The sequence below is a fragment of the Salminus brasiliensis genome, chromosome 22, assembly GCF_030463535.1.
Source record: "Salminus brasiliensis chromosome 22, fSalBra1.hap2, whole genome shotgun sequence".
NCBI classification, from domain to species: Eukaryota; Metazoa; Chordata; class Actinopteri; order Characiformes; family Bryconidae; genus Salminus; species Salminus brasiliensis.
In genome coordinates, this window is record NC_132899.1 from 20,677,862 (window position 1) to 20,704,322 (window position 26,461).

The following is a 26,461-nucleotide window of genomic DNA, read 5'->3' on the forward strand; positions in this document are numbered from 1 at the left end:
ATAGCACATAGCACGTGTGGGCTGCAGGTCTGTCTACTGAGGAGCGAATTCTACTGCCTGAGTGGTTTATAGTCCCCTAGGCTCCATCAGTTGTAGTTTAGAGAACGTAGACTGGTTGGTTTTAATGTCCAGAATGTTGAACAGAGCTGTAGTTGATTGACACTATGTGCACGAAAGTATTGGGACAGCTGCTCATTCGTTGTGTCTTCTGAAATCAGGGGTATTAAAAAAGAGAGAGAGTTTATCCTGCTTTTGTTTGAGTAACTGCCTAGGGTAGACCTTCTACTAAATTTCTGAACATTGCTGTGAAGATTTGATGAGGTTAGGATGTTGGTTAAAAAAATAATAATAATAAATAAAAAAAAAATATATATATATATATAAACATTTTTTTAATCAATAACCTGCTGTTGCTGGAATTATTCTTGTACTGTTTTATAGCTTTAAAGGGTTTATAAAAGTGCTATAATAATAATAATAATAATAATAATAGTAGTAGTAGTAGTAGTAGTAGTAGTATTATGTGAGTGTGAGTGAATGGGTATGTGTGGCAATCTGCGATGGACTGTTAAGAATGATCCATGACCTAAATAATATCTCATCAGCAGTGGTGCTGTGGTCAGAAACTGACCAGTGATGAATGGGGGGTGGGGGGGGGTGGTATGCTGTTAAATTCCGATGATGGACAGGCTCTAATCTGTAACAGGTACAAATAAGGTACGTTATATGAACAAAAGTATTGGGACTCACAGTTCACAGTTTCTTCTAAAATCAAGGCTATTAAAAATAGTATCCTGTTTTTAGATTTTGGAGCATTGCTGTGAGGAGTTGATTGCATTCAGGCACAGGAGCATTCCGGAGCTCAGGATTTTGGATGATCCCCACCCACCTCATCCTTGACTCCACCACTCTTCCCTGACTCCACTACTCAACCCTAGCACCATCATTCCAAGGAACACAGTTCCACTGCTCCGCGGCTCAATGAGCTTTATACCTCTCTGGCCCACCCCTGGCATTAGACATGCTGCCTGTAGGTTCATGTTTTTCTGAGTCCTATTCTTTTGGCAGTGCTTCTCAACAGGGACTAGACAAGTTGTGTGTGAGCAATGAGTGCTTAAAGTAACCTTAAAGTAGCTGAATTCATTCAGTAGAAGGGGTGTCCACAAACATTTAGACATTTCGTGTGGAAGCACAAGCCAGACGTTTCTGACACAGTGCAGGGAGCCGGTCAAGTTGGTGTGTGAATGGTCATGAGGTGACCAGAGGGGGGCGCACTTTTCCAACAGAGCAGCTTTATGTACTATGATTTATTAGCTGGTAAAAAGTTGCAATTTCCATTCTAGCATGATGCCATGAGGAAAATACCAGACATTTAGATACTGGGAGTCTCGTTCAGTCCTCAAAACACGGTCTCAGACATGGTTCAGTTATTTCAATTTTCAGCAGAGAAACTATTAGAAATGCACTAATATTCATATTGTTTTAATTAGCCATCCTGTTGTCCGCTAAAATGACTGGGTAACGTCTCTTAAAGAAAGCTACTACTGCTCTGATGATTGCTGATACATGGTCAATGTAGGATATGGGGTATAGGGCGGCGGGGGGAGTTAGGACGAATCCAAGGGCCCGTGACTCACAGGAGCCTTAAAATGTATTATTATTATTTTTAAATATATATTTTTTATTTTGCATATTATTATTTATTTTGTATTTAAATAATAATCAATTTAACTCTCCTATAATTTTTTTTAAAACGTTAAACGTCAAAACGTAGGATATGCTACCAACTCAGTCAGGATTATGAGGCAGGAAGGCACCCAGTCACTCAGTCGGGGTTCAGTACTCTGTTGAATTGGGCGAAAATGCTAATGGCTAATGCCAACACAGCTACCCGCTCATGTCCCGCAGCGAGCTGCCCATACACTGACAATGTCAGGACGTATTGCTGCCTTCGTGGCTCGGTTACAGAGACCTTCATGACTACACTGCCTTTGTGAGACAGGCAGCAGGGCATCAGATCAGCTAGCTAAGCTAAGCTAAGCTAGATACCTCCAGTCGCAGTTTAAATGCCTGGGGTGTAAACAAAGGCAGGTGCCCCTGACTCTAATTGTAGCCACTTTACGTAGTAATGCATGTGGGGGCTGCGGGGACGTTTTCCTCACACGAAAGCTACATATCTATTAATTACATTTTGCAAAAATGATTTTTTATAAGGCTTCTTCAGTGTTATGTGTTTAGTTATATTACATATATTTTGTTATTGTTAAAATTTAGACCAAGTACCCGTATGTTGAACACGTTAAAAAGGACACGGGTTTTATGGGTTGTCCTCATTTTCTCACACGGATGTAGTTTCGTAGCTTTCGTACAGTTTATTTATATGTAATATGTCTTTATTTTTATATTCTGACTCATAAAGTTGCTTTTTCCTTGTTTTGGAGAGAAATAAAGGAGATTTCGGTCCTAAATATCTCTAAATGGACAGAACAGAAAAAGCCTCTCCAAAGCTGACGTGAGTGAAGAGAGTTTCGCAGATAGACCCTCCCTTTAGCTTCAGCATCCCCCCACCCCCCGACACACACACACACACACACACACTCACAGTCCAGGGCTGTCAGAGAAGCGAGCCGGGTCACAGGAGAAGTTTAGCCGAAGTTGAATTCAGCTTTTCTAGCGAAACATCAGAAACTCTGTGCTCTCGTTCTTCGGACAGAAAGAAGCGTCCCGGGGAGCATGACCCTGCCCTGCGCTCTTTCTGGGTGAAACCGAACCCGCCGAGGCTCTCCTCCCTCAGGTCATGACTGCTCTCTGGAGTCGACTCATACAGACGAACGCAGACGCCGTGGCTCTTTTCTGCAGGATGTTGACCATTAAAGGACACTGGTCATTCTGAAAGACCTGCTCGGTTCAGCCTGGCCGGCTCTACAGGGCCTAACAGTGAAGTTATGATATCAAGTGAGGGGGTTTTAATGCCATCCCGCAGTCACCCTCCATCACCTGCGGGCATCTCCCTCCACGCAGCAGCCCAGAGGTCGTTCTCCAAGGCCCGGAGGAAGCAGAGCAATGGGTCTGTGCAGTAAGTGATCTGTTCTGCTTCACTGAACAAGTGGTTGAGTTTTACTGCTGTGCAGAGTTTCTACACGTGTGACATGTTTTATGTGCTCTACAGCATCGTCTCTCAGACAGCAGTGTTGATGGCCTTTACTCCATTAGTGAGGAGATAAGGAATCTAATCAATTTAATTAAATGAAGAACTTTTCTAGTGCAGGACTTTTCCTTCTCTCCTCTTCTCTTCTCTTCTCTTCTCTCCTCTTCTCTTCTCCTTCTCGTCTCTCCTCTTCTATTCTCTTCTCCTCTTCTCTCCTCTTCTCTTCTCTTCTCCCCTCTCCTCTTCTCTTCTCCTTCTTCTCCCCTCTCCTCTTCTCTTCTTCTTCTTCTCGTCTCTTCTTCTCTTCTCTTCTCTTCTTCTTCTTCTCGTCTCTTCTTCTCTTCTCTTCTCTTCCCTTCTTCTCGTCTCTCCTCTTCTCCTCTTCTCTTCTCCCCTCTCCTCTTCTCTTCTCCTTCTTCTCGTCTCTTCTTCTCTTCTCTTCTCTTCTCCTTCTTCTCGTCTCTCCTCTTCTCGTCTCTTCTCTTCTCCTTCTTCTCGTCTCTTCTTCTCTTCTCTTCCCTTCTTCTCGTCTCTCCTCTTCTCTTCTCCTTCTTCTCGTCTCTTCTCTTCTCTTCTCGTCTCTTCTTCTCTTCTCTTCCCTTCTTCTCGTCTCTCCTCTTCTCTTCTCCTTCTTCTCGTCTCTTCTTCTCTTCTCTTCCCTTCTTCTCGTCTCTCCTCTTCTCTTCTCTTCTCCTTCTTCTCTTCCCTTCTTCTCGTCTCTCCTCTTCTCTTCTCGTCTCTTCTTCTCTCCTCTTCTCTTCTCCTTCTTCTCGTCTCTTCTTCTCTTCTCTTCCCTTCTTCTCGTCTCTTCTCTTCTCTTCTCCTTCTTCTCTTCTCTTCTTCTCGTCTCTTCTCTTCTTCTTCTCGTCTCTTCTTCTCTTCTCTTCTCCTTCTTCTCTTCCCTTCTTCTCGTCTCTCCTCTTCTCTTCTCCTTCTTCTCTTCCCTTCTTCTCGTCTCTTCTCTTCTCGTCTCTTCTTCTCTTCTCTTCTCTTCTTGTCTCTTCTTCTCTTCTCTTCCCTTCTTCTCGTCTCTCCTCTTCTCTTCTCTTCTCCTTCTTCTCGTCTCTTCTTCTCTTCTCTTCCCTTCTTCTCGTCTCTCCTCTTCTCTTTTCCTCTCCTTCTCTTCCCTTCTTCTCGTCTCTCCTCTTCTCTTCTCGTCTCTTCTTCTCTCCTCTTCTCTTCTCCTTCTTCTCGTCTCTTCTTCTCTTCTCTTCCCTTCTTCTCGTCTCTCCTCTTCTCTTCTCTTCTCCTTCTTCTCTTCTCTTCTTCTCGTCTCTCCTCTTCTCTTCTCTTCTTCTTCTTCTCGTCTCTTCTTCTCTTCTCTTCTCTTCTTCTCGTCTCTCCTTCTCTTCTCTTCTCTTCTCTTCTCTTCTCTTCTCTTCTCTTCTCGTCTCTCCTTCTCTTCTCTTCTTCTCTTCTCTTCTCTTCTCGTCTCTCCTTCTCTTCTCTTCCCTTCTTCTCGTCTCTTCCCTTCTTCTCATCTCTTCTCTTCTCTCATCTTCTCTTCTCTTCTTCTTCTTCTCTTCTATTCTCTTCTCTCCCCTTCTCTTCTTCTTCTCGTCTCTCCTCCTTCTCTTCTCTTCTCCTCTTCCATTCCTTCTCCTCTTCTCTTCTCTTCTCTTCTCTTCTCATCTCTCCTCTTCTCTTCTCTTCTCTTCTCCCCTCTCCTCTTCTCTTCTCGTCTCGGTCTTGGTCTCTTCTCTTCTCTTTTCTTCTCGTCTTCTTCTCTTCTCATCTCTCCTCTTCTCTTCTCTTCTCTTTTCTTCTCTTCTCAGTTCATCTCTTATCTTTCTGTTTTTCTTTTGTCTTTTCCATTCTTCTCTTGTCTTCTCGTCTCATCTCTTCTCTCTTCTTCTGTTTTTGTCTTTGTTCTGTCTTTGTCTTGTTCTTCTCTTCTTTGTCCTTCTCGTCTCATCTTTTTTTTTAATTTCTTCTCATCTCTTCTCCTTTCCTCTCCTTTCCCTTCTCATGTTCTTATCTCACTGTTTCACATTTGTCCGATTTTAATTGGATGGTGGACCTTGCTTGACATGATCTTGACTAGGTAAGCCTTTTGGAATGGAAAGAGTTATATATTAATTACTGGAAGGAAACATGCAGAGTGCGGCTCATATATGGTGCTGATGCAGGTCTTAAGGCCAAACAGAGAGACCCTTGTGGTTCTTAACTAAGCAGATTACAGGCTCAGTGGTAATCTACAGACTGTTCTTTGATTTGCTCAGGGGTAGATTGGTGCAAGGTACAGAGTTTGTGCATTTTCAGATTTGCCTCAGCTGCCTCAGCTACCAGCAGGACCTAGGCTGCTGCTGTTCAGCTCATCAGAAGGACATTGCTGGAGTTGGGGGGTCAACAAGAGACATGATGCAGTTCTGAGCTGCCACTGGCAGATGTGGTTCTGTACGTTTGTGCTACCAGTACTGTTCCATCACGCCTGCCCTCTTTTGCCCAGGTCCAGTTCATCCAGTGGCACGGCCAGGTCGGCGGAGAGCGTGGGCATCAGACAGCCGGCCAAGAGCAAGATCCGCCGGCATCAGCACCGCTTGTCCTCTGTTTTCAACCGTGGCATGCTCAGGGCCCGCGGAGAGATGGCCTCAGCGGGGGAAGAGCCTGCAGTGACCGACGACCCCTCCGAACTATCCAACCACGTCACGGCACCTGGCATTCTGAAGATTTTTGGTAACGAGATCTGTGAAGGTGCCAACTATAAAAGTGTCCTGGCCACAACCCATTCCAGTGCCAAAGAGCTGGTCAAAGAGGCTCTAGAGAGGTGAGGGCAGCTTTGGTATGAACTCTATGGTGATACACGTCACCACCTTTGGAATGTGGGTGTTTTACTAAATCTAATTTACACAACTTTTAGATTTATCTTTAAGACATTGTTGGCATCAGAAGTTTGCTTTTTAAGTTGTTAGCACTGGGGCTATGAGGCTAATGTAGCTAACAAGTAATAGAAGCTTTTAGCCACTTAGGTGCTTTCTGGCAGCTTTTATAGAGCTCTATGAGAATGGACAAATGTACATTGTGTAGGTGATCTGTAATCCTACATTACTTACATTAGTGTTAAAGAATCATTATGCAAGAATTGGTATTTCTTGCTCTTGGCCTCATCCTACAGTTCCGGTAGTGTATTTTGTGTTTTGAGCCACCACTAAAGGAATCGCTGTACACATGCATTTCTGGACAAGCTGGACAAGAGATACAGAGACATCACTGAAGCTAAATATGAGTCGGTCGTGCAGAATTGCTCTGTTCTCAAGAACATTGTCATGTCCGCTGCAGCAAAGTTACATGGCAGTGGCAGTAGTAGTGCAGTAGTAGCATTACAAGCCCAGAGTGGTCAGTGTGATTTTGAAGCTGTTATTTGAAGGTAAAAATGCCACACAATTCCCATGTAATTCTACTGGATGAGCAGAGGCTGGAAAATAGAAATATCAATTAAGACTAACTACACAGGATGGCCTGTTGAAATATATGGGGATGCTCTAAATAGTTTTAGTGGAATTAGCAAGCACTCACCAGCACTTTGATTATCTATCCCTCTCTGAACCTGCTTTGTTTACCTGTGTATGTAGGTAATAACTAGTCCTTGGCAGGAAGAAGCTTATAAAACATCCTAAAGTCCTACCTGTCATTGTGTCATGTACCCACACCAGCAGATGGCTGTGAATACTGAAACTCCCCCTTGTCCTCCTATTACATATAGGGCAGAACAGGACTAGAACAAAGACGTTATCCTGTGCGACTGCAGGCTTGTTACTTTGATTGTTCGGAATATTTATTAATTCATTACTTAGTAACTAATGTGAATTATTCAGAAACTACAACTAGTTTGTATGTATTCATGAGGGTCAGGAGTGAGTATAATAGGGTAGACCCTACCAGACAATCTCAGACATCCCTTATCATATTAGCTTATCATATTAGTTTTGAAAGCACAGTATTAGTACATTAGAGAAAGAGGGCTGTGGATTATCGTCTCTACGAGATTCACATCACTGTAAAGTTCATAGCTGTTGAAAGTGAATGAGCATTACTAGTAATGACGGCGTGTAGCTAAATACTGTTAAAAGATTTCAGATGTAAAAAAAAGAAAGAAAAAAGCATGAAACAGGCCGTGTGTGTGTGTGTGTGTGTGTGTGTGAGTAGACGTCTGTTAAAGCTACAGTGGTGAATGTCTCATTTGCTTTGGGGATGTGGGAAACTGTAGCTGCAGTGAATTCCTTGGTGAATGCAAACCGCTAAGATGCTGACTCTGATCTTTCAGAAACTGGATTTCGTTCAGTTTTCAAATATTTCACAACCAGACGTATTTGATGTGTGTGTGCGGGTCTGTTTTTTTTCTATTTACTTTCTATTACTGCATATGAAAACAGTAAATCTGACAGAAGTATAAAGCAATATACAGAAACCTAACCTGAAACGTATTTTTCTGAAATGTATTATTTTTTATGACTTGTATGTTATGTATTTAAAAGAGTACAGAAGGGAAGTGTGGATCCACACAGAGTTTAAAAGTGCCATAGAATGTCAATTTACTGAACTGTTAAATTGCCTGAGAATGAAAACAGCTGATTTTACTTTTACAGTGGGCTTTTTGTTTTTAAAAAAACCTTAGCTCTGTTGTTATTGGCTGGTTTATGGCACTGCAACAGCTCACAGAAGCCACATAGTGTAGCATAGTATAGCATAGCATAGCTTTGTTTATCATTGTAGATATTCTTAGTTATTATTCCAGACTCATACCGGATTGTGTTGCCGTCCTCTCTGTGTTCTCTCGGCACAATGTGCGGTTAGCTAGCCGAAGAGATTTTTGCAAGAGAGCGGAAGCTAAAAGCAGGTTTGCCAGGAATATTGCCTAGCATAGATACCTGTTCACTTCCTCAGTGGCACAGGAAAAGCCACAGTCATGAGCCCTGTGCATGTAGCAGCCTGTATGTGAATAACTAGCAGAGTCTGGTGGTAATATTCATGCTTGTCTCAGAAAACTGTCTGAAAGTGTCAGAAACACCATATTCTCCTGCAGCGGACGTTGTGTTTGACTACATCGCAGCTTTAGGTGTTGAAAGGCTTGCACTTGGACTGGATGTATGTACATTTTAGCTGTGTAAATATGTGTAAACAGCTTGGCGCTTTTGTAATTGGCTATTTTACAGCTCTGTTTTTGCTGGATTTTCTTTCCAGTGAGGACACAACAGTGTTTGAGGTTTACGGTTTGTCCTCAATTTGCTTGGATCAGATTCAGCTGCTGACAGTTCGATTCTTCTACTGACCATTACTTTCAGTTGTTCAGTTCAGTACTTTAATTGTAGAATGGCTAAGAGTGTTTATTGTGTTTTCACAGATACTCTCTGAGCAAGGCTGAGGCTGATGCCTACGTGCTGTGTGATGTCATCGGCCGCATCAGCGAGCAGGAGTGGAGGACAGAGTGTGTGCGGGTCGTTGGGGACAACGAGCGGCCGCTCCTCCTGCAGTCACTCTGGAAGCCCAGAGAAGGCTACGCCAGGCGCTTTGAGATCCAGCGCCGAGCCACTGTGGAAGAGAAGTGCTCCAGAGACAAAGATACAGTGACCGCAGGTACGGCGCAACTTCATTTAACTACTGTGAATCCTCCTCAACTAAAGTCACCACGGTCAGATGTGTGTATGTATATACCTCTGTTTCCTGGCAAGCAACTACTTGGCCCACTTTTAATCTGTGCTTACTTATTTATTTTTCTTAGCTGTCCCAGTTGAGCTTGCTTCCTGCACGCAGTCCATTTCACATTCTTAATGACCTTGGCTCATGCACAAGATGCCACTTTTCACTTTGGGACCATCTCAACATCAACAGCAGAAGATCTCAACATCAACATACACTGCCCATCTAACACATGGGGACAGTTTGCTGTCTTTTGAACTTTGTGTTGCAGTTCATTTCAGCAGCAATAGCTTTGAATAGGAATTGCTGGTCCACAGACATTCCTCTACAACATCAAGAAGATCCAACCCTTTCTCTCTTGGAAAGCCTCCCAGGTCTCTTATTATCTCAATGCTTGCCTACCGCAACTCCCTCCTGGCAGGTCTTCTTATGTTCCAGGCCCTTGCAACTGATCCAGAATACAGCAGCACGACTTGTCTTCCAAGTTTATTCATGTCACTGAATGTCGCTGCTTCATTCCCTTCATATCAGATGAAGCCCAAAACCCTGACGCTGGTCTACAAAACAAAAAACAGACAAGCACCATATTTAGAGCTCTCTGAGCCTTAAGTATGGTCCATCTTGACCCCCCACCCTTCTAGATACATGGAAGACCAGCATCAAGACTCTTTCCCTCTGGTAGTGGAATAAACTTTTCCTTGTTGTCCAAACAGCGAGTGACAGTGAGTTCCCCACTGTCTTCAAGTGCTGGCTGAGGAGCCATCAGTTTGAGAAGCACCTACATCTTTAAGTTCCTGGATTGCATTAATGTAATGTCTTATTTTTGTATTGTGTATCTTTCTATCTGACCTTTTGTTGCCCCAAAGGTGGTTTAAATAGCTGAGATGCCCAGTTATTAGGTTAATGCATATGCCAGTTTGATGACACTTAAGGAACTGGTCACTGGTTTCTGTCATGACTGACTTCTTAGCATCTATTCTAACTTCCCCTTTGTGCCCCTGTGTTCCCCAGGGATCAATGCTCAGGCCCGTAAGCTGCAGAAGACACGCTCGCGGGGCAGGTCCATGGCGCTGGTCGGAGGCGTGTTGGAAAGTGGTCTCTGGAGGAGCCGCAGTGAAGCGGACCTAAGGGCCGACAGCCAAGGCCAGCACGGGTCCTCCCCTGAGCCCCAGAATGGCCTTAAGAACCAATCACAGGGGGAGAAATCAGGCCCCCACAAAGCACTGCACTGTCCAGTCGGCGAAAAAAAGGAGACAGAGAGCAATGATGACAACTCCACACAGTATTCCATTCACCCACCCCTGCACTTCCCCTACTTCCTGCTACTGCAGGGCTTCAGTTACACACAGGTAGTACAGATCACCCCCCTGAAAACACACACACTCACACACACAGGCACACTTCCCTCTGCTTTTCTCTCCCCTGCCCTGTCCAATATTGCTACTGTTTTTGTGGAATTCCTAGAATGTTTTTTGGGGGTTTTAGGGCAGCAAGCTTGCAGATTTAGGTGCCTCCCTCAATCCCTTTATCAGTGTGCACTATAAAAAGTGCTTTGTTGGATTTGCTTGATTGAAATGTGGAGTTAAATCTAGTCCTGGGTTATTTTTCTCTATTTTGAATACTATGTAGTAAAAGACTATGCTCAGTCCCCGTCTGGCGAAACTGATCCTAAGACAATTCAGGGTTTTCACATATCCTGCTCACTCTAAAGCCATTCTGTTTGTTAAAGCCATTGCCATTGCAGCTCTTTCTTTCTCTCTCATCCTTGTGCCAACTTAAAATCTTAGTTTCACACAAAAATATTTTGAGTAGTGCCAAGTATAAAAGTAAATGATGTACTGTACAATAGAGTTTGCTAGCATAAAACAGCATTAGCCATTTTAGCACAAATTTTCAACCCTGTCACATTCACTCTCATTTAGTTTTCAAATGTGACGGGGTTGGATGGCTGTTGTATCTGTAAATGAGTGTCACTTTCTGGTCTTCACAAAGTGCACCCAGTTCTGGGTGACTTGGCGAGATGAATCTGACGAGTGGGAATCTTTCTATTGTCTTGCAGTTGGCAATGCTGAAGTATCATTTGAATCATTTACATTAAATACGTTGAATTTTCATTCCGCCATCTGTTTTCCACTAAACCTGACTGAAAAATGCATGTCCATAGCGCTGATGTTTCTTTAATGGTTCTGCTTCTGGTATTTTAGCAAATGCTAATCAAACGGGGTGCGTGCTTCTCTTGCCTCACAGAGCGTTTGACCCTCTAGCTTTGGGTCACCACAGCCGATGTGACGTCAGTGTGCCATGGAACAAAGCTTTATTCCATAACACCTCAATCCCAATTGGAAAAGAACACAGAGACATGCTGAGTGCCAGGCAGAGGGGAAAATCCCCTGAAAAAACAGCCATGTGTGCAAAAATCAGCTGGATATAAACACAGCACAGGAAGTAGTGTGTCGAATGCGAGGTGTCCAGAGGGTGGACACACTTCCTGACAGATTAGCTTTACCCGTTGAGTGACCAGCACCACACAATAAAAAGACTGTAATATAGGACGAGTATGTACTGAACTGTGGAAGTACTTATCAGTTTGCTAACAGCACATCATGCTAAGGGGACACTCCATGAAAGGACAGCAACACTATGCGGCAAGAATCACAGTGTTTCTGTTACAGATGTTATTAATATCCAGGTTCTGCATGGTTTACCGTTCCGTAAACTAGACATGTCCTGATCAGGTTATTTTGTCCCCGGATCTGATTCGAGTCTCTTAATGCTGAGCATCAGCCGATATCGATCCGATCTTTTTGTTTGTATAAATAATACAGCCACACAGTTAAGATAAGATGTGTTGCTGATTATAAAATCCTCTTCAGTGCTGGTTTAAAAACACAGAAAGACGTGAGGTATTATGCTATGTTATGTAAAACAGTTTCACGCTGCACACTGTAAACTCTTTTATAGTGCTGCTGGCTAGGCAATAATGTCTGTTAATTGCACCTTGAGGACAGGAGCTCTGAACACCGAGGTTAAAAGAAAGTGTTAAAAATTGGAACTGGATTGGGATTAAATAGTCAATACCCAATGCGATAAAATATACCGGGATTGGGACACCCCTACCGTAAACCATCCTATAAAAGCAGACCTATATAATACTGTGGAATATTTTATGCATGTTTTAATCTTAGGCAAAATAACAGGGTGTGTTAAACAATATATATGAGCATTTTCATCCTAACCAAAATCACATAATTGACATACATATTACGACTTTAAATATATTTAGACTTCAAATCTTAAAATAGGAATAATAAAAACATTATTTGGTACTTAAAGCGAGTTAAGTTTAAGAGACATGCATGATATCAAAATAGAAACTTGAACTAAAAAAATACTTGGAAATGCTCATTTTAAAAAGTCTCACAAGTTGTCATAGAATCTACTCTACTTTGATGTGAGGTTGGCATATTGTGTATGTCAAGTGAAACAGTCAGTTGAGGTCTTTTAGTGAAGTGTTGCCATTTACTGATTATTAAATTGCTTTTAAGTGACTCACATAAATCACATAGGGGGCAGTGAAGGCTATTGGGTGCTTCAGCAATACACATAAGCACACATGAGCACATAAAGTACAACCACAGATCTGAGCCAAAAATAACTTATTTGATGTATTTGCTTTATGTTTATGTGGATTCTGACAGCAGATGACAATGTTATCTATAAAAAACAGACACGTTGTAAACAGTTTTTTTTAATATTACATTTTGTTTGTACATGTTTGTAACAGTGTGTCATACAGTGGCATAAACCATATAAACAAGTCTCAGATTAGTCTTTGTTGATTTAGGCCTGCAGTTTGGTGGGGCATAAGCTGATGTTCATTTTTAGAAACATTAGCCTGGTGGCTCTTGTGTACATTTAAAAAAGAAAGATTCATACAGATTCAGAAGCTTATAGAAAAGAAATCTAACTTCAAAGTATTAAAGATTGTTCTTAGTATGAGATTGGTAGTCAGCTGAGGAACTCCAGTTTGTTTTCAGTGGGGCGGACAATGGAGAGAAGAGATGGTAAAAGGCTAGGGTTAGCTCTTACCCTTGTGCGGATTCCTGTTTGCCTCCGTGGCTTTTGCTCCATCACATGCCGAGTCTGAGCTCTTCTTCAAGAATAGCTCAACACAACTAATATAACAAGTGCTTTCTCCAAATTCAACACCAAATGCTACTTTCAATGACACTCCAGTCTCGGAATTATTCAATCCTTTCGCTTATCCATAGGCCCAAAAAGGTGCCGTTTTCTTTCATTGTTCCACAGAACAAAATCGGAAACGGCGGCGGCTCAGTGATGCTCTGGGGCTGCTTTGCTTCCTCTGGTACTGGAAACCTGCAGCGTATGCAGGACAAGTTGGATTCAGTCATTTATCACAAAATCCTAGAGGAAAACATCATGCCTTTTGTAAGGAAGCTAAAGCTTGGGCGTCATTGGACCTTCCAACAGGGCAATGATCCCAAGTCCACTAAGGATTTGTTTCAGAAGAAGTCCTGGAGGATTCTGGAGTGGCGATCACAGTCGACTCACTTAAACCTCATAAAAAAACTTTGGTGGGGTTTGAAGAAGGCGGTTGCAGCTTGCAAACCCAAGAATATTAGTAAACTGGAGGCCCTTTCCTATGAAGTATGGACTCAGAGTAAATCATTGTGATTGCAACTGTATGTATGTAAATCAGTCAAGCCTGTTATGAAACTGGTCTGTTTTCCAGCACTATTTTGGCTAGTGTTTGAGGTTCACTGTATATCACTTCCGCATAGCAAACTCTCATTATTCAACTATGCCAAGAGAAATACAGTTTTCCATTCTAGGGCCTAAACTGAAACTGAGTATTATCAGATGACATAGTACCAATTCACTGAGAACAGCCAAGGTGAAAACACTGTTTACTGTAGCTGTGTCCCGTTAGGTGAGTGATGGACAAATGCAGCAGCCACTGTGGGCTCATTAGCAGGACTCAAGTCTCCTTTGCATTGGGAGCAATTCTGCCTCAGCTCAGTCTAACAAGCTAACTGACTGTAACACGGCTTTGAACTGCACGCTTGTCAGAACAGCATACACATCATAAGGTCTGACTTTTCACCGCTGTCTCATTCCCCAGTTCTCCTCCTGCTAATCTTGCTCATTTGCATCGAGGTTCATCTGAGGACGGAGAAGAGAGCTGCTGTCAGAGCTCTGGTGTTCAGTCTGCTGGACTGACTACCTACATGTTTCAGGCGTTAGGGATACAGCATGTGAGGCTGTGCATTGTTTGTAACACCCGCACGGTGGAACAGTGACAGAATTAGCGCTACAGCACGTGACCATGTGCAATTAAAGTGTTTATGCCCTGAAGCAGGCACTGAATCAGTGCTTAGTGGCTAAATCTATTTACAGGCGTGTTTACAGAACTGGGGCAAAGAAATCAACTCAGTTTCTTGTTTGTGAGCAGTGTGAAAATCTGACAAACTATCAAATAAATTTTTTTTCTCTTACCTTAACTTCATTAGATCAGCTAAGACTTGGTTGATGTTCAAAGGTACCTGTTTTAGGTTTGCACTGGAGCTATGAAGCTAATAAAGTAATGGAAACTTACACCCCAACACTTAGAAATGCAAACGGCAGGCCTAAATCATCACACACTTGCCTTTAACAGTGTTATATAATCCTTTAACAAAGTTATATAATCTCAGATAGACTGTATGACAAACCAATCCAATAAATTAGCTAAAAGATTGTTACCAACCTGAGCCAAAATCATATTTCTGTCCTTTTACATTGTGGCTGTCACACAAAATCCATGTAATTCTATTTTGACATTTTTCACTTTTTGACAAAGTGAAATTGGCAGTTTACATTGTGTAGTAATGTCATGAGGAATAGATCAATAGAAATCCTCCAAAATGACTTGATTTCCATTGAAAGTTTTTTTTTTTCCTGCTCCTGTAAATTCTCTTGCCATTTTAAAGATACAAGGTTTTTGCATGTCAGCAACTATATGTTAATGTAAGTCATAGAGCCGTTGGCAAAAACCTAATTTAATTAATTGGAGCAAACAAAAACAATCAAATGGATCCAAATCAAGCTTCACCTCTCTCTCAGACCCTCACATATCTGAACTGAAGCTTATTTGAATACATTGTGAAAAGAACCAGTCTATTGGAGAAGACAGTTATGCTCGAAACAGTTGAAGATTAAAGAGGAGGAAGACGGGCAGGAAAAAGATGGATGGACACAGCAAGAGATAATATGAACAAGCCATTAAAAAGACTAATGACCAACAGCTGTACATCTTCAGGGATCTGGAGTTGTGGAACTGATCGATCCTCACTTAGTCTGTTTGGTGTGTTTTCCTTGAGTTCCCTTCACTCTTTAAAATTAAGCTGCTACAAAGGGTTCTTTGAGCAGTGCCATAGAACAGGGGTGGGTAACAGGGGCCACAGTTTGCTGATTTGCAGACCTACTCAAACTGGCAATTAACAGATGAGATGAATACGATGTTTTTCAGCAGGAAAAGCACAAACTGTGCAGGAATCCGTCCCTCCAGGATTAGAATTGCCCACTCCTGGCATAGAAGGGAAACTTTTGGTTCCATAAAGTTGTTTATGCTCTTTTATGAAACTAAAAGTTGTTAATCTTTGGCACTGCTCAAAGAACAGTATACGGGTATTCCAATTTCCTCCCACCTCCCAAAAACACATGGTAGGTGAACTGGATTTGTCAGACGTCCCCCCTAGGTGTGTGGTACCCTCCAATAGACTGGTGCTCTGTCCAGGGGCATATTCCTGCCATGGGTCAATGAATCCAGGTAGTCTTTAGACCCAAGAAGCAAATAAGGCAGTGAATGAATGAATTATGATAATGTCATAGTGGTCACCAACCCACCTTCAGATCTTGCTGCAGGTTTTCACCTCCAACCTAGCACACCCCATTGAACTAATCAAGCACTTCTGAAACATTTGGATGGATCAAGTAGAGATTACTAGGGATGGAGCAGGGTTGGTGACTGCTGTCACTTTAGTGTCAGAAACCAGTGAATATTTGACAGCTTGATACACTTTAAGGCAAGTGTGTAATAAATGTAAGCTTCCATAAATTGTTAACTACAACTTTGTACATTTTAGCCGCACATAGTTTGGGATTGGGAATCCTCTGCTTTTATTAGTTTGGGTTGTTACTGAAATTTCATCTTATTCCATCTTCAGGATTTCATCATCTACTCGCTGAGCGGGGGCAGCACTGTTTTTGGCCGGTGTGAAGGTGTGAAGCTCTGGGCCCCTGACATTAAGCAGCAACACTGCTCTGTGCAGCGCCTCGAGACTGGTCCAGCTTCCGACCCTGACCAAGAGCTCAAAAGAGAAGTGTTGGTGACAGTGCTGACACCCCTGCATGGGGCTGCGGTCAAAAGGAACGGAGCCATCATCAGGGAAAAGACAGAGCTACGGTCAGGAGACATTATAGGCCTGGGTGACCATTACGTCTTCATGTTCAAAGACCCTGCCACTGAACGTCTGAAAAGTGATCCTCCTGCTGCGGCCTTGCCTTGGCTGGCTCAGGCAACCCAGCCGCCGCCTCCCCTGTGTAAGTCATGTGTGTTATCTGTGTCAGAGGGACCACTAAACACCCTGCCGTGCCTGCGGGATGCTGGCGGGAGGGGGCTCATCCTTGCCTACGAAGTGGAACATGAAGAACGCATCCTGAAGGAGATATTCACAAGGGCGGACAGCCATGACGGAGCACACAAAGTAACCCCGTCTTTCCTGCTGTGCTTATGCCTCCAGCAGTCAGCCACACATTTCCCCATGACTGACCTGAGACGACTTCTCCTGCACATAGCCAACGAGGTTCAGGTGGCTGTGTGGGTAAGGATTCAATTCTAAATGTCCATACAACTAGGTTTTCCTCTCCTTGTCAGTGTTTTTGAGGTCCTCATATGTGTGCGCTGTCGGGTTCTTTTGCTTATGCAGGAAAAGGCTAAGGAGCTGGCAGCAGTTCAACCTGAAGGGTAAGTATCTCTTGTGGGTGAATTTTTGGATCTACTAACTAAGTAAGCACTACTAACTAACTAAGTATTTCAGCATCAACAACATTATATGTCAAACGGCAAACAAACTAAATAGGTTCAGACTACTGACGAACACTCTGTAGTTAATAAACTTGGTGAACTCAGAGTTGCCTTTAACTCAGCTTCACTGGAGGCCCATTCTGTGCCTTCACACAGACACCCAGCTAGACATTTTTGCTTAGTAGAACAATATGTGAATGTTGTGAACGTCACAACTATTGTGTCTTAGAATGTTCAATGTGTCTTTATTTACCTTTTTTATATTTCTTAATTTTTTCTTACAAAAATCTACATCTGGGCTTTTCATATTTCATAGGCATATTAAAAAAATGCAAGTTATTTATTGAAACTTTTTCATTATCAGTGAAAATTCTGAATTTCAAAATTTATGTTAAAATAAGTGCTATAATTATAAGTTTGGAAAATGTTTTATGACACATTTATTAACTTTTATTTATCAGTGTGATTATTGTATTGTATTTTAGTTTGGGAAAAGTTACTTTTGATGTTTCCATAGTGGTCGTTTTTATTAACTGGGATTGTGTAAGAAACTACGTTAATTAATAACGTTGTGATAAAAAGCATTTTCCAGAACATTATTTTGGTAACATTACAAACTAACCTCCCTGGAACCTTCTCAAATAATTTCTGAACATTCCCATAATGTTCTCCACTAACTGTGCAGCCACACTTGTGGAATAGTCACAGTCAGGGGGAGGAGAAGAAACAACCCATTGAGAAGGACCTGTATCAATGAGGAACAGTTCTTCTCAGCAAGCTGATGCATATTGCCCCTCACAAGCTTACCCAAACCACTGTTAAAGAATGCTGTTTACATTGGACGCATTCTCTCAGTTTCTCAGTTGAGCTCATACAATGTACAGACAGGTGATATTTTAGAAGTATTCTAAAACATATTTCTCTCCATACCTAAACACCTGACCATCAGTTTTCTCTTAACAGTGGAGATGATGCAGACCCCGTGGAGCTAGTCAGCACAGAGAAGCTTCTAGATGGTCTACAGCCACTTGTTCTGTGGATGGCAAACTCCATCGAGCTTCTCCATTTTATCCATCAAGAAGTGCCTCGCTTACTGCATGGGATCTCGCGAGAGGAGGAGGAAGAGGAAGAAGATTGCATGGGTAATAAAGCAGTAAAACGTGCTAATTGCTAAAAGCTTTCTTTAGCATATACTTTATTGTATACTGTATTTAACTGATGACATCTCTGCTACTATGTTCCTCATGGACGTTTGTAAAGCCGTGCTGGAGTTGCGCTTATCCACTGTACGGCCAGCCAGCGAGGAGGCCATGACCGTCCTGGAGGAGGTCATTATGTTCACCTTCCAGCAGTGTGTCTATTACCTTACCAAGGTCAGTGGTGCTGCACTCTTTATGCTTTTGCCTAGAGGTTTAGTACCTTACTAAGGGCAGCTTGCTACAAATGACTGCTTATTTCGTCACACTGAGTCTGTTGTTTGTGTAGGGATCAGAATTAAGAAAGAAAAATAATCCTGGGCTTACCTTACCACAGCGAGCCATGTGAGGTTGTTTTGAATTGCAGTGGCCGTAATGAATGAGACATTATCAGGAAAACCAACATCAACTCTGTAAGCCGCAGCTACATAGCAGTCTCACTGTGTGCCTGGTAAATATGCAGTGTTTATGTAGTGAGAAGCACTCACCACTTACAGATGTATACTGTTGGCCTCGGGTGCTTCCAGGTGGCAAGTTTACAGAGACGTTTGTCAGAATAGTGATGACTGAAGTTGTTTATATCATATAAACCTATTATACAGTGATTAGTTAAGATTAGAGTCTGCTTCCAGAATTGAATTGATCCTTCTCTCTACCAGTACAAATGTTTCCTGCGACACTGGCTGCAACACAAACCCAAAGCAAGATCAATCCATCAAATTGATTAGAGAGATTGGAGAGGTGTTCTATTCATGAAATTCTGCACCCTTTTTTTCTCAAAGCATGCCTTTGCTCACAGCAGCCACAAAATCCTATTTAAACTTTAGCAGTACACAGGACATGTGACCCAAATGCATCAGGCTTGTTTAGATGCTCTTTTGAAAGTGTCTGACATTGAATTTTATGGTAAGGATGCAGGAAAGCTTTTCCTCTGATGATTTTTCCATGAAGGTCATATTTGTGCAGGTGTAACTGCACAGTAGAAAAGTGCACAGCCACTTCAGAGTTGGTTAAACCTTCCTGAAAAGTCTTTTGCAGTCCATGGGTTTTGATATGCCCTACTAGCAGTCCTATGAGCAGTTCTCTTGGAAAGATAGATAGAAATAACCTCCGTTTGACTTCCACCAATCCTGTTAACTGCCATTTCGTAATTGCATCACAAACTGAGGAAACTACTGTCTAAAGATACTTTAGGCATCAGTTATTGACATTTTCAGTAATTGAGTGCTGACCAGCTGCTTAGAGGAGACCACATATGCAAATTTTTGGGACAAGGTTTGAGGAGTCTGAGCATTTATATAGGTTTGGAATTTGCTTCACCTCACCTTTCCTAATAGTGATTGTGACCTTGGTGGAAGTTATCTATCAAGCTCAACTTTTTGCATATTGCTTCCTTTTGTAATTTTACATTGTACTTTTTACAGGTAAAATTGTAAACAATAATACACTAAGCTTGAACTCTTAACAATAAAAAGAGATGAACATTTTGCATGCACCTGTATTAGCTGAGGGCTAACATAATAGCTTGTGGCTAGTGTGTTATAATTAAAACTATTTTTGTAGATGACTGACTTTTATGGGGGAGGCAAATGAAGATTACAGAATGTAAACCAGTGAACTAACATAAAATAAAACATTGTTACATTGGCAGGTTGCAGATTGCTTGTTTGGAGGGAAAACATCAATGTGTTAGCCACTCTTTTATTCTCCTGTATTAAAAATTCATCATATTGACGTGACTGCTGAATCAAATCAGTACAAACTACCTACGCATTTTGTGAACTGTTACTGGCCTGAAAGGAAACCTCCACTGATCAGCGTCCTGACCTGAAATGAGGTCACGTGCATCCATATACTGAGAGGGCTCTTCTCATAGCTCTCATAGACTCTTTAGGCATTTCAGTAGTCATTGTTATCCGCCACAGGCTCCATGTCCTGACGGCACTGCTCATTTTGATTGAGGTTATTTCATTGAGTCATGGTCAGTTTTATCGCAGTTTCCTTTCCCCTCAGCACAGAGGTCAGACGAGTGTTTTCAAATGATAACTGCCCTTCACAAAGTGATTTGCATGTATTTTAAATGAATTTCTCTGCTCTGGATAATTACATATTTGGTTTCGCTGTAGGCGTATGGAGTGAGTGATTTCTTTTTCTGTGTTCTACACAAAGCCATAAAGCCTCTTTTTTAATCTATTTCAGAAATTTTCATTTGAACTCTTATTTGTGGGCCTTCGCAGTTTCAAAGCTCCATCCGAGCTTAAGGTGTACTTCATTTGAAAGCTTTCGCTTAATTTTGAGTTCTCACAGCCTTTCCGTCTCCCGTTCTAGACGGTCTCTTGTAACTCCTCCGACAGCCATGCTGGATAAAACAATGTGAGGAATCTGGTCTGACAGCAGCCTAGCCCACAAGTTAAACTTGCTGAGAGAATGGCTCAGAAACCCACAGTCTGAAGGAAAGTGCCTTGGCTCAGGCCTGTCAGGGCCATTATGAAATATAGAGGCTGAATAAATCATAGCCTTAAAATGTGTTCCTCAAACCACAAGAAACAGTGGGCATACCAGTAGAGGATCTGGGGTAAGGGGAGATGTTTTATAGTGAATGTTCCTTGCTGACAGAAGTAGACCCAGATTTTCCCCTCCAACCCCACCCTTCCCTGTCTCCCGATCCTTCAGACATAATTCCGTAGAGCCTGGATTTGGGACTGATCCATGTTCCGTTTGTAAGGTTCCTTGAGGCGTCACTTCTCTGGGAAATTTCAATTCGTCCTTGGTCAGAGAGACCGTTTTTCATGGGAAGAAACAATTTCCATGGACGTAGGTTGATTTGAGGGATTGCACAGCTCAGAATATGGACATGCCTTGCCTGCGTTTGAGCGTTTGACAGGTTTGCGATTGGAATGTAGCTGTCATCAGGCTCAGTAGAAAAGGATGTGGCGATTGCGGTTCCTTGGGAGAATACGCTCCACTAAATCATGAACGAGGCAGTATTTCCAGCAGTAGCCCACATGGATGGTGTAAACAAAGCCTGATTCTTTTTTTGCCCAGTTAACCCTTAACCAAACCTAAATGATCTCAGCTTTGAATGCTGGTAGATAAGGATGCCTTCAGGTGCATATTGGACTCAGACGTGTCCTTCAGAGGTTCAGAACCTACAGGTAGAGGCTGGAAATAAAACCCCCAAGGTTTGACCTTTGGTAGGGTCAAATCTAATGTCATTGGTAAGATTTATTCTGTTGGAAATGTGTTTTTTGACATTGGATTTTGGTGATCTTTGTATTTCTAGTGTTATAAATTCTAAGTTATAAATCAAATGATCATCAGGGAGCTGAGGAAAGAGCGGCACATTTAGCCTACTATTTACCCCATTAGCTTATTGCCCACAGAAACATTATTTAGGCAGATCACAAATTTGTTGACTGTAGTTTCAGAGGCTAAATAGCATTAGCATTGCATGACATTAGCTTTACGCTGGAGATGAGTTTGTATGTGTTTTTTACAGCACTTTAGACTTAAATCCAATGACTTGACATTCATTTATGATGGATGATAAACCTATGCACATATATTGTTTAGCTTTACAATAATGGACATTGTTTTTAGGAGGAGCATTTCCATCCATTTCCTCTACTTATTTGTAGCAGGGCAATTAGTTTTTCCCACATTACGTTCTTTATTTCTACAATAATGGAAAAATACGATACTGTACATAGTGCCAGTCACGCATGGTCAATATTTTTAATAGGAAAGTTTAACCAAATGCAAACATGGTTGCTAGGAAAGCCAGCAGACGTTTTACAGCTAGAATAACATATCCAGAGCTGTCTCTCGTGTTTTCAGGCCTGTTATGCCATTCTATCCAGCAGAAAAGGAAGCAGCTGTTAGTAGGCTTAGAAAAATAAAAGCATGGTGTGTTTGTGGGCTCAGGATTCCCTGAGGTAAACACACACTGATTTAACGCTTCTGAGATCATTATAAATAACCTATTTTGTATTTAAAATACACACTGCCTGTCACACTTTGGGAGCACCCTGCCTTCTTCTGAAAATGTTATAGAACTTTGCGAACATTAATATGAACTTTCAACTAAGTGAGAAAACGTATTACTGCAAAGCTAGTATGTAAAGGTAAAAGTGTCTGTCTTGGCACTTAAAGAAGCTTGTTAGCAATATACAATGATATTATCAGATCCGTATTGACATTGGCAGATGACTGCATCAGACAGATGCACAGATCTTAGATGTCACAGATATTTCGGACTGATACTTGATAACATATTCACTAACCCTCTGCAAATAACCGTACAGCAGCTTCTAGTGCTTTCAAAAGCATAGACTGTACTCAGGGTGAGGCAGTAGTAGTTTACAGTGGTCCTGTAACGGACACTTCATGTCGTAATGGCAATAAATAAAAAGCCCAATGTATGGAGTGTGGTCTGGCTTTATCAAATGAGGCGCTAAAACCCTGAAAATAAAAGGTTTTAAGTATCAGCACTTGAGAAATACAAGAATTTATTAGAATTAGAATTTCGTTATTCACAGGTAAGACTAGAGTTGGATCAGAACAACTGGTTTAAATACCCTAAAGGTGAAGGTGCACGTATTTGTCACTGTACAGTGAAATGTGTCCTCCACATTTAACCCATCTGGTAGTGAATACACACACACCTGTGTGTTAGGGGCAGTGAGTACACACACACACCCAGAGCGGTGGGCAGCCAACTCCAGTGCCCAGGGAGCAGAGAGGGTAAAGGGCCTTGCTCAAGGACCCAACAGTGGCAGCTTGCCGAGCCCTGGAATCGAACCCACAACCCTATTATCGATATCCCAGCGCTCTAACCGCTGAGCCACCACTGCCCCAACAGCTACCACTGCCCCTACAAAGGCTGTTTCCTGACCGGGAATCAAACCCGGGTCGCGGCAGTGAGAGCGCCGAATCCTAACCACTAGACCACCAGGGAAAACCCTAGAAGGTTTGAGTGATGAGAGAGATGAGAGCTGACGTCACACAATGATGAATTTGAAATATGACGTGAATTATTTAACTGTGATTTTGGCTAGGATAAGAAATGACCAGATGCATTTTTTATACATCCATAAAAATAAAAAATAAAAACAAAAAAATAAGTCTGCTAAATGTGACTTAAAACAGTCGAAAACACTCCTGAAGTCATTGACTTGACTTTGTGCTCAGATATGAGACTTTATTCTCACACATTTGATTTAAGCCACAGTTATCTGGAACACTGTCTGTGCTGTGGTGTTTAGACTCCTAAGTAACTTATCACAGCCGGTGTCGTGACACATCCTATTCCCCCCAGACACATCCTATCCCCCAGACTGTTCCATTGGTTAAAATCATGCACATGATTAATTTCAGTAATCTTCACGAGACTGTCACACTTGCCAGATATTAACTGATCATTATGATAAAGTATTGCTATTTAACTTTCTTTATTAAATGTGAATCACATATTAGCAAATTCAACGATTTTAATATTGCTTTTGCCACGCTGGCATTTAAAGCTGATACCAACAGGTAAAGCTAGCTATCATGCACTTGCTATCCGCAATCGAGCTAGTTCCTTTAGTGTATGCTAGCTTGCTAACAAATATTAGCAACAGTTATTTACATCCTATTCCCCTGACATGTCATCTCTCCCGACTATTTCATTGGGTGAAATGGTCCACGTGATTAATCTCCTATTCACGATTGAAATAAATGGAAATATATTTTTTTATTACTGAGTTCTTGTCTTGAAAGTGTTGCAGTTTACATTTATTACATGGAAACCACATATTACCAAATTCAGTTGCTCTGTTTGCAAAATACAGCATTAAATATGTCCTAGTAAGCAGTAAGCATTGCTCACTTTATTGGGTCCAAAATTGTCCTTCCTGTAACATGATGTCAGAGGGGATAGGATGTGTCACGACATCGGCTTTAAATCCAAACACAGCAGAACTGGTCTCCTTTTATCTTTCTGTTACACCAACACCAGTCCCAACAACTTTGCTCTCTCAGACACAAGGTTTTTATAAAATGTACCTGAGCTAGCTAAGCAAGGACTAGCTTAGTGAATGAGCTACAGTTTCAAAACCATGGAAATAAATACCCTCTGTAGTGTCATATACCGCGGCCATATTGTGAGACAGCATGACGGTATTAAAAAACGTGGATGCCAACCCTAATGCAAATCACTTCGTGAAGAACACTTATCATTAGAGAACACTCGTCTGACCTCTGTGTTGAGGGGAAAGGAAACTGTGATAAAACTGACCATGACTCAAAGGAGCATTCTCTATCAAAATGAGCAGTGCAGTCAGGACTGCTCACAGTCTGTGGTGGATAAAAATGACTATAAGAATACTATATTCTTGGTTCTTGGTTCAGTGAGGGATGAAGATATGTTAAAGCCGGTCAACTGGGGTTAGCTTTTCGCCAAGCAAAAGTGGCTCTTCCCAGAGGGGTGCTTTCCTGATGGCGCTTACTCAAGGAGCGCTTTCCCAGTGGCACACATACCCATTTGCTTTTCTAGCTTTAGCTTCCTGGCTTGTCGGGTTACCCTTTTCCGGACAGTGCCGTCTGAGAAAGCCAAGGTCATGAGGCCCAGGTCGAGAAGCAATCCATTTTCCAATAACTTGCAAAGTCTGGTGCTGATGTGCTGCTATCCAGTGTTACACATATCAACACCACCATGTTCTCCTGAAGTGCTCGACATGGGTTTTTTTACAGTTGTTTTTACAGCAGCTTTAGGTGTGGAAAAGCTTTCGCTAGTGGGCTGAGTTTATGTACTTTTTAAGAGGGCGTAAATAAAAGTCTGGCAAACTGGCCCCATTTACAGCTCTGTTTTGGTAATGCCCGATTTTCTGTTCAATGCCATTCAGCTATGCCAAGATAAATACAACTTTTCATTCTAGGGCACCTGTAATAGTTATTATTACCAATTTGTAATTGGTGTTAATATGCTTGTTATAAAAAAAAAACCTATTCAAAAGCTAGGTGTCTCCAGACTCGTGTTCAGATCTGAAGCAGTACATGCATAGCCAGGAAAGTGAAATTATACTATTTACATTCTTGGCACAGACCCATAATTAGGGAGACATTGTTGAGTCTTCTTTTTCTTCCCTCTCCGTATTTATGCATTGAGTTGAATGATGTGCAGGATATTTGCTATGCGAGCAAGTTGCCAAAGCAGCCAGCAGTTGCCAAGAAGTCGTCCATGCACGAGTGATGCAGCTTTTTGAGTATGTATACTGTACATATGAAGGATTGGGCTGCGCCTGCCAAAAGCGGACTGGCCACAGCTGTCCATGGGCCGAACAAAGGCAGCGTTGTTGGGCCCTGGCACACGGAGCATAAAGGAGCGTTGAGCTGGAGAACGTGGGGGCAGCACAGAGGCCAGCGGTGATGATCTCTCACACACACAAGGCTGTTCTATCTGACCTGCTTCTGCTGGTCACTCGCCATGGGGCCTGACGTTCTTTCAGCAACCAAAAACATCTCTACATCAGGGATTCCCCTCTTCTGTATCAAATACACCCCCACTGGCCAGATGTGTATTCTTCCTAACTGATTAGCATGACATGGCATTTAGGCTATTGGAATGCGTGTGTAGTTTTGACTACGCCATCTGACTTTTTTACGATTTTGTTCTGCTGAGAACTTGTTGCTAAGTAACACCAGTGGTCAGTTTACTCTTTAAACCATGTATTCTGTAACATTACTACCTTCAATTAACAGCTTCATAATCATTCTAATGTTCATAATGACTTAGCGAGCAGGACAACATCGCAGAGGACTGTGAAGCGCTGCATAACCCATATTTGTCATATTTGTGTAAAAATCCTGTAATATTTCACTTTCAAATGCATGTATTGATCAGCTAGTCTGGAAATGTCTGGAGTGTGCCCTTTGGGGATTCTTGGGCCCAGGAGTAAGAAATACCAATTCTCGTACAACGCTTCTTTGAGTTTACACTTCAAACCTCTGGAAGTCCTTTTTGGTTGGAAGAAATAGGCAGTGTGTACTGCATGTTTTCATTGCTTAAATGAATGACTAACAGATGGGTTTTATTTTTCCTATGCATTCCCTTTTTTAGTCAGGACATAGAAGGAAAGAAGAGGACAAAGTTTGAGGAATGCGTATTGTTTTGACATTTCGTGGGAGGGTTGACCAGAGAAGTCTGGTCAACCTACTCATTTGGTTCACTAACCAGAGAAGGCTTATCACACATTCCTGTAAGGCTCTGACTAAAAAGAAGAGATAGGATGATCCTCAGATTTTACCAGAGCAGCTGTATTCTCAAGGAGTATAGAAGTAAAGAAGTTCCTCATGTTCTGCAAGCTACTCTAAGGATTGGACTTGGTGTGCGCTTTCTATTACAACACTTCTAAA

General features: G+C 42.0%; 1 protein-coding gene across 2 annotated transcripts in view; it reads left to right on the forward strand.

Annotated features, from left to right (window-relative positions):
- Positions 1-2,428: 2,428 nt before the first annotated feature.
- Positions 2,429-26,461, forward strand: part of radil2b (Ras association and DIL domains 2b) — a 35,699-nt gene continuing 11,666 nt past the window's right edge. Inside the window, exons 1-8 of one of the 2 annotated variants that reach the window (XM_072667069.1) lie at positions 2,429-3,076; positions 5,598-5,915; positions 8,490-8,722; positions 9,797-10,134; positions 16,012-16,668; positions 16,774-16,811; positions 17,835-18,013; positions 18,132-18,244. In XM_072667069.1, coding sequence (XP_072523170.1) covers positions 2,946-3,076; positions 5,598-5,915; positions 8,490-8,722; positions 9,797-10,134; positions 16,012-16,668; positions 16,774-16,811; positions 17,835-18,013; positions 18,132-18,244 — 2,007 coding nt within the window. In that variant the 5' untranslated portion in view covers positions 2,429-2,945. The remainder of the gene's footprint in view (positions 3,077-5,597; positions 5,916-8,489; positions 8,723-9,796; positions 10,135-16,011; positions 16,669-16,773; positions 16,812-17,834; positions 18,014-18,131; positions 18,245-26,461) is intronic. The other variant, XM_072667070.1, reaches the window with a different exon arrangement.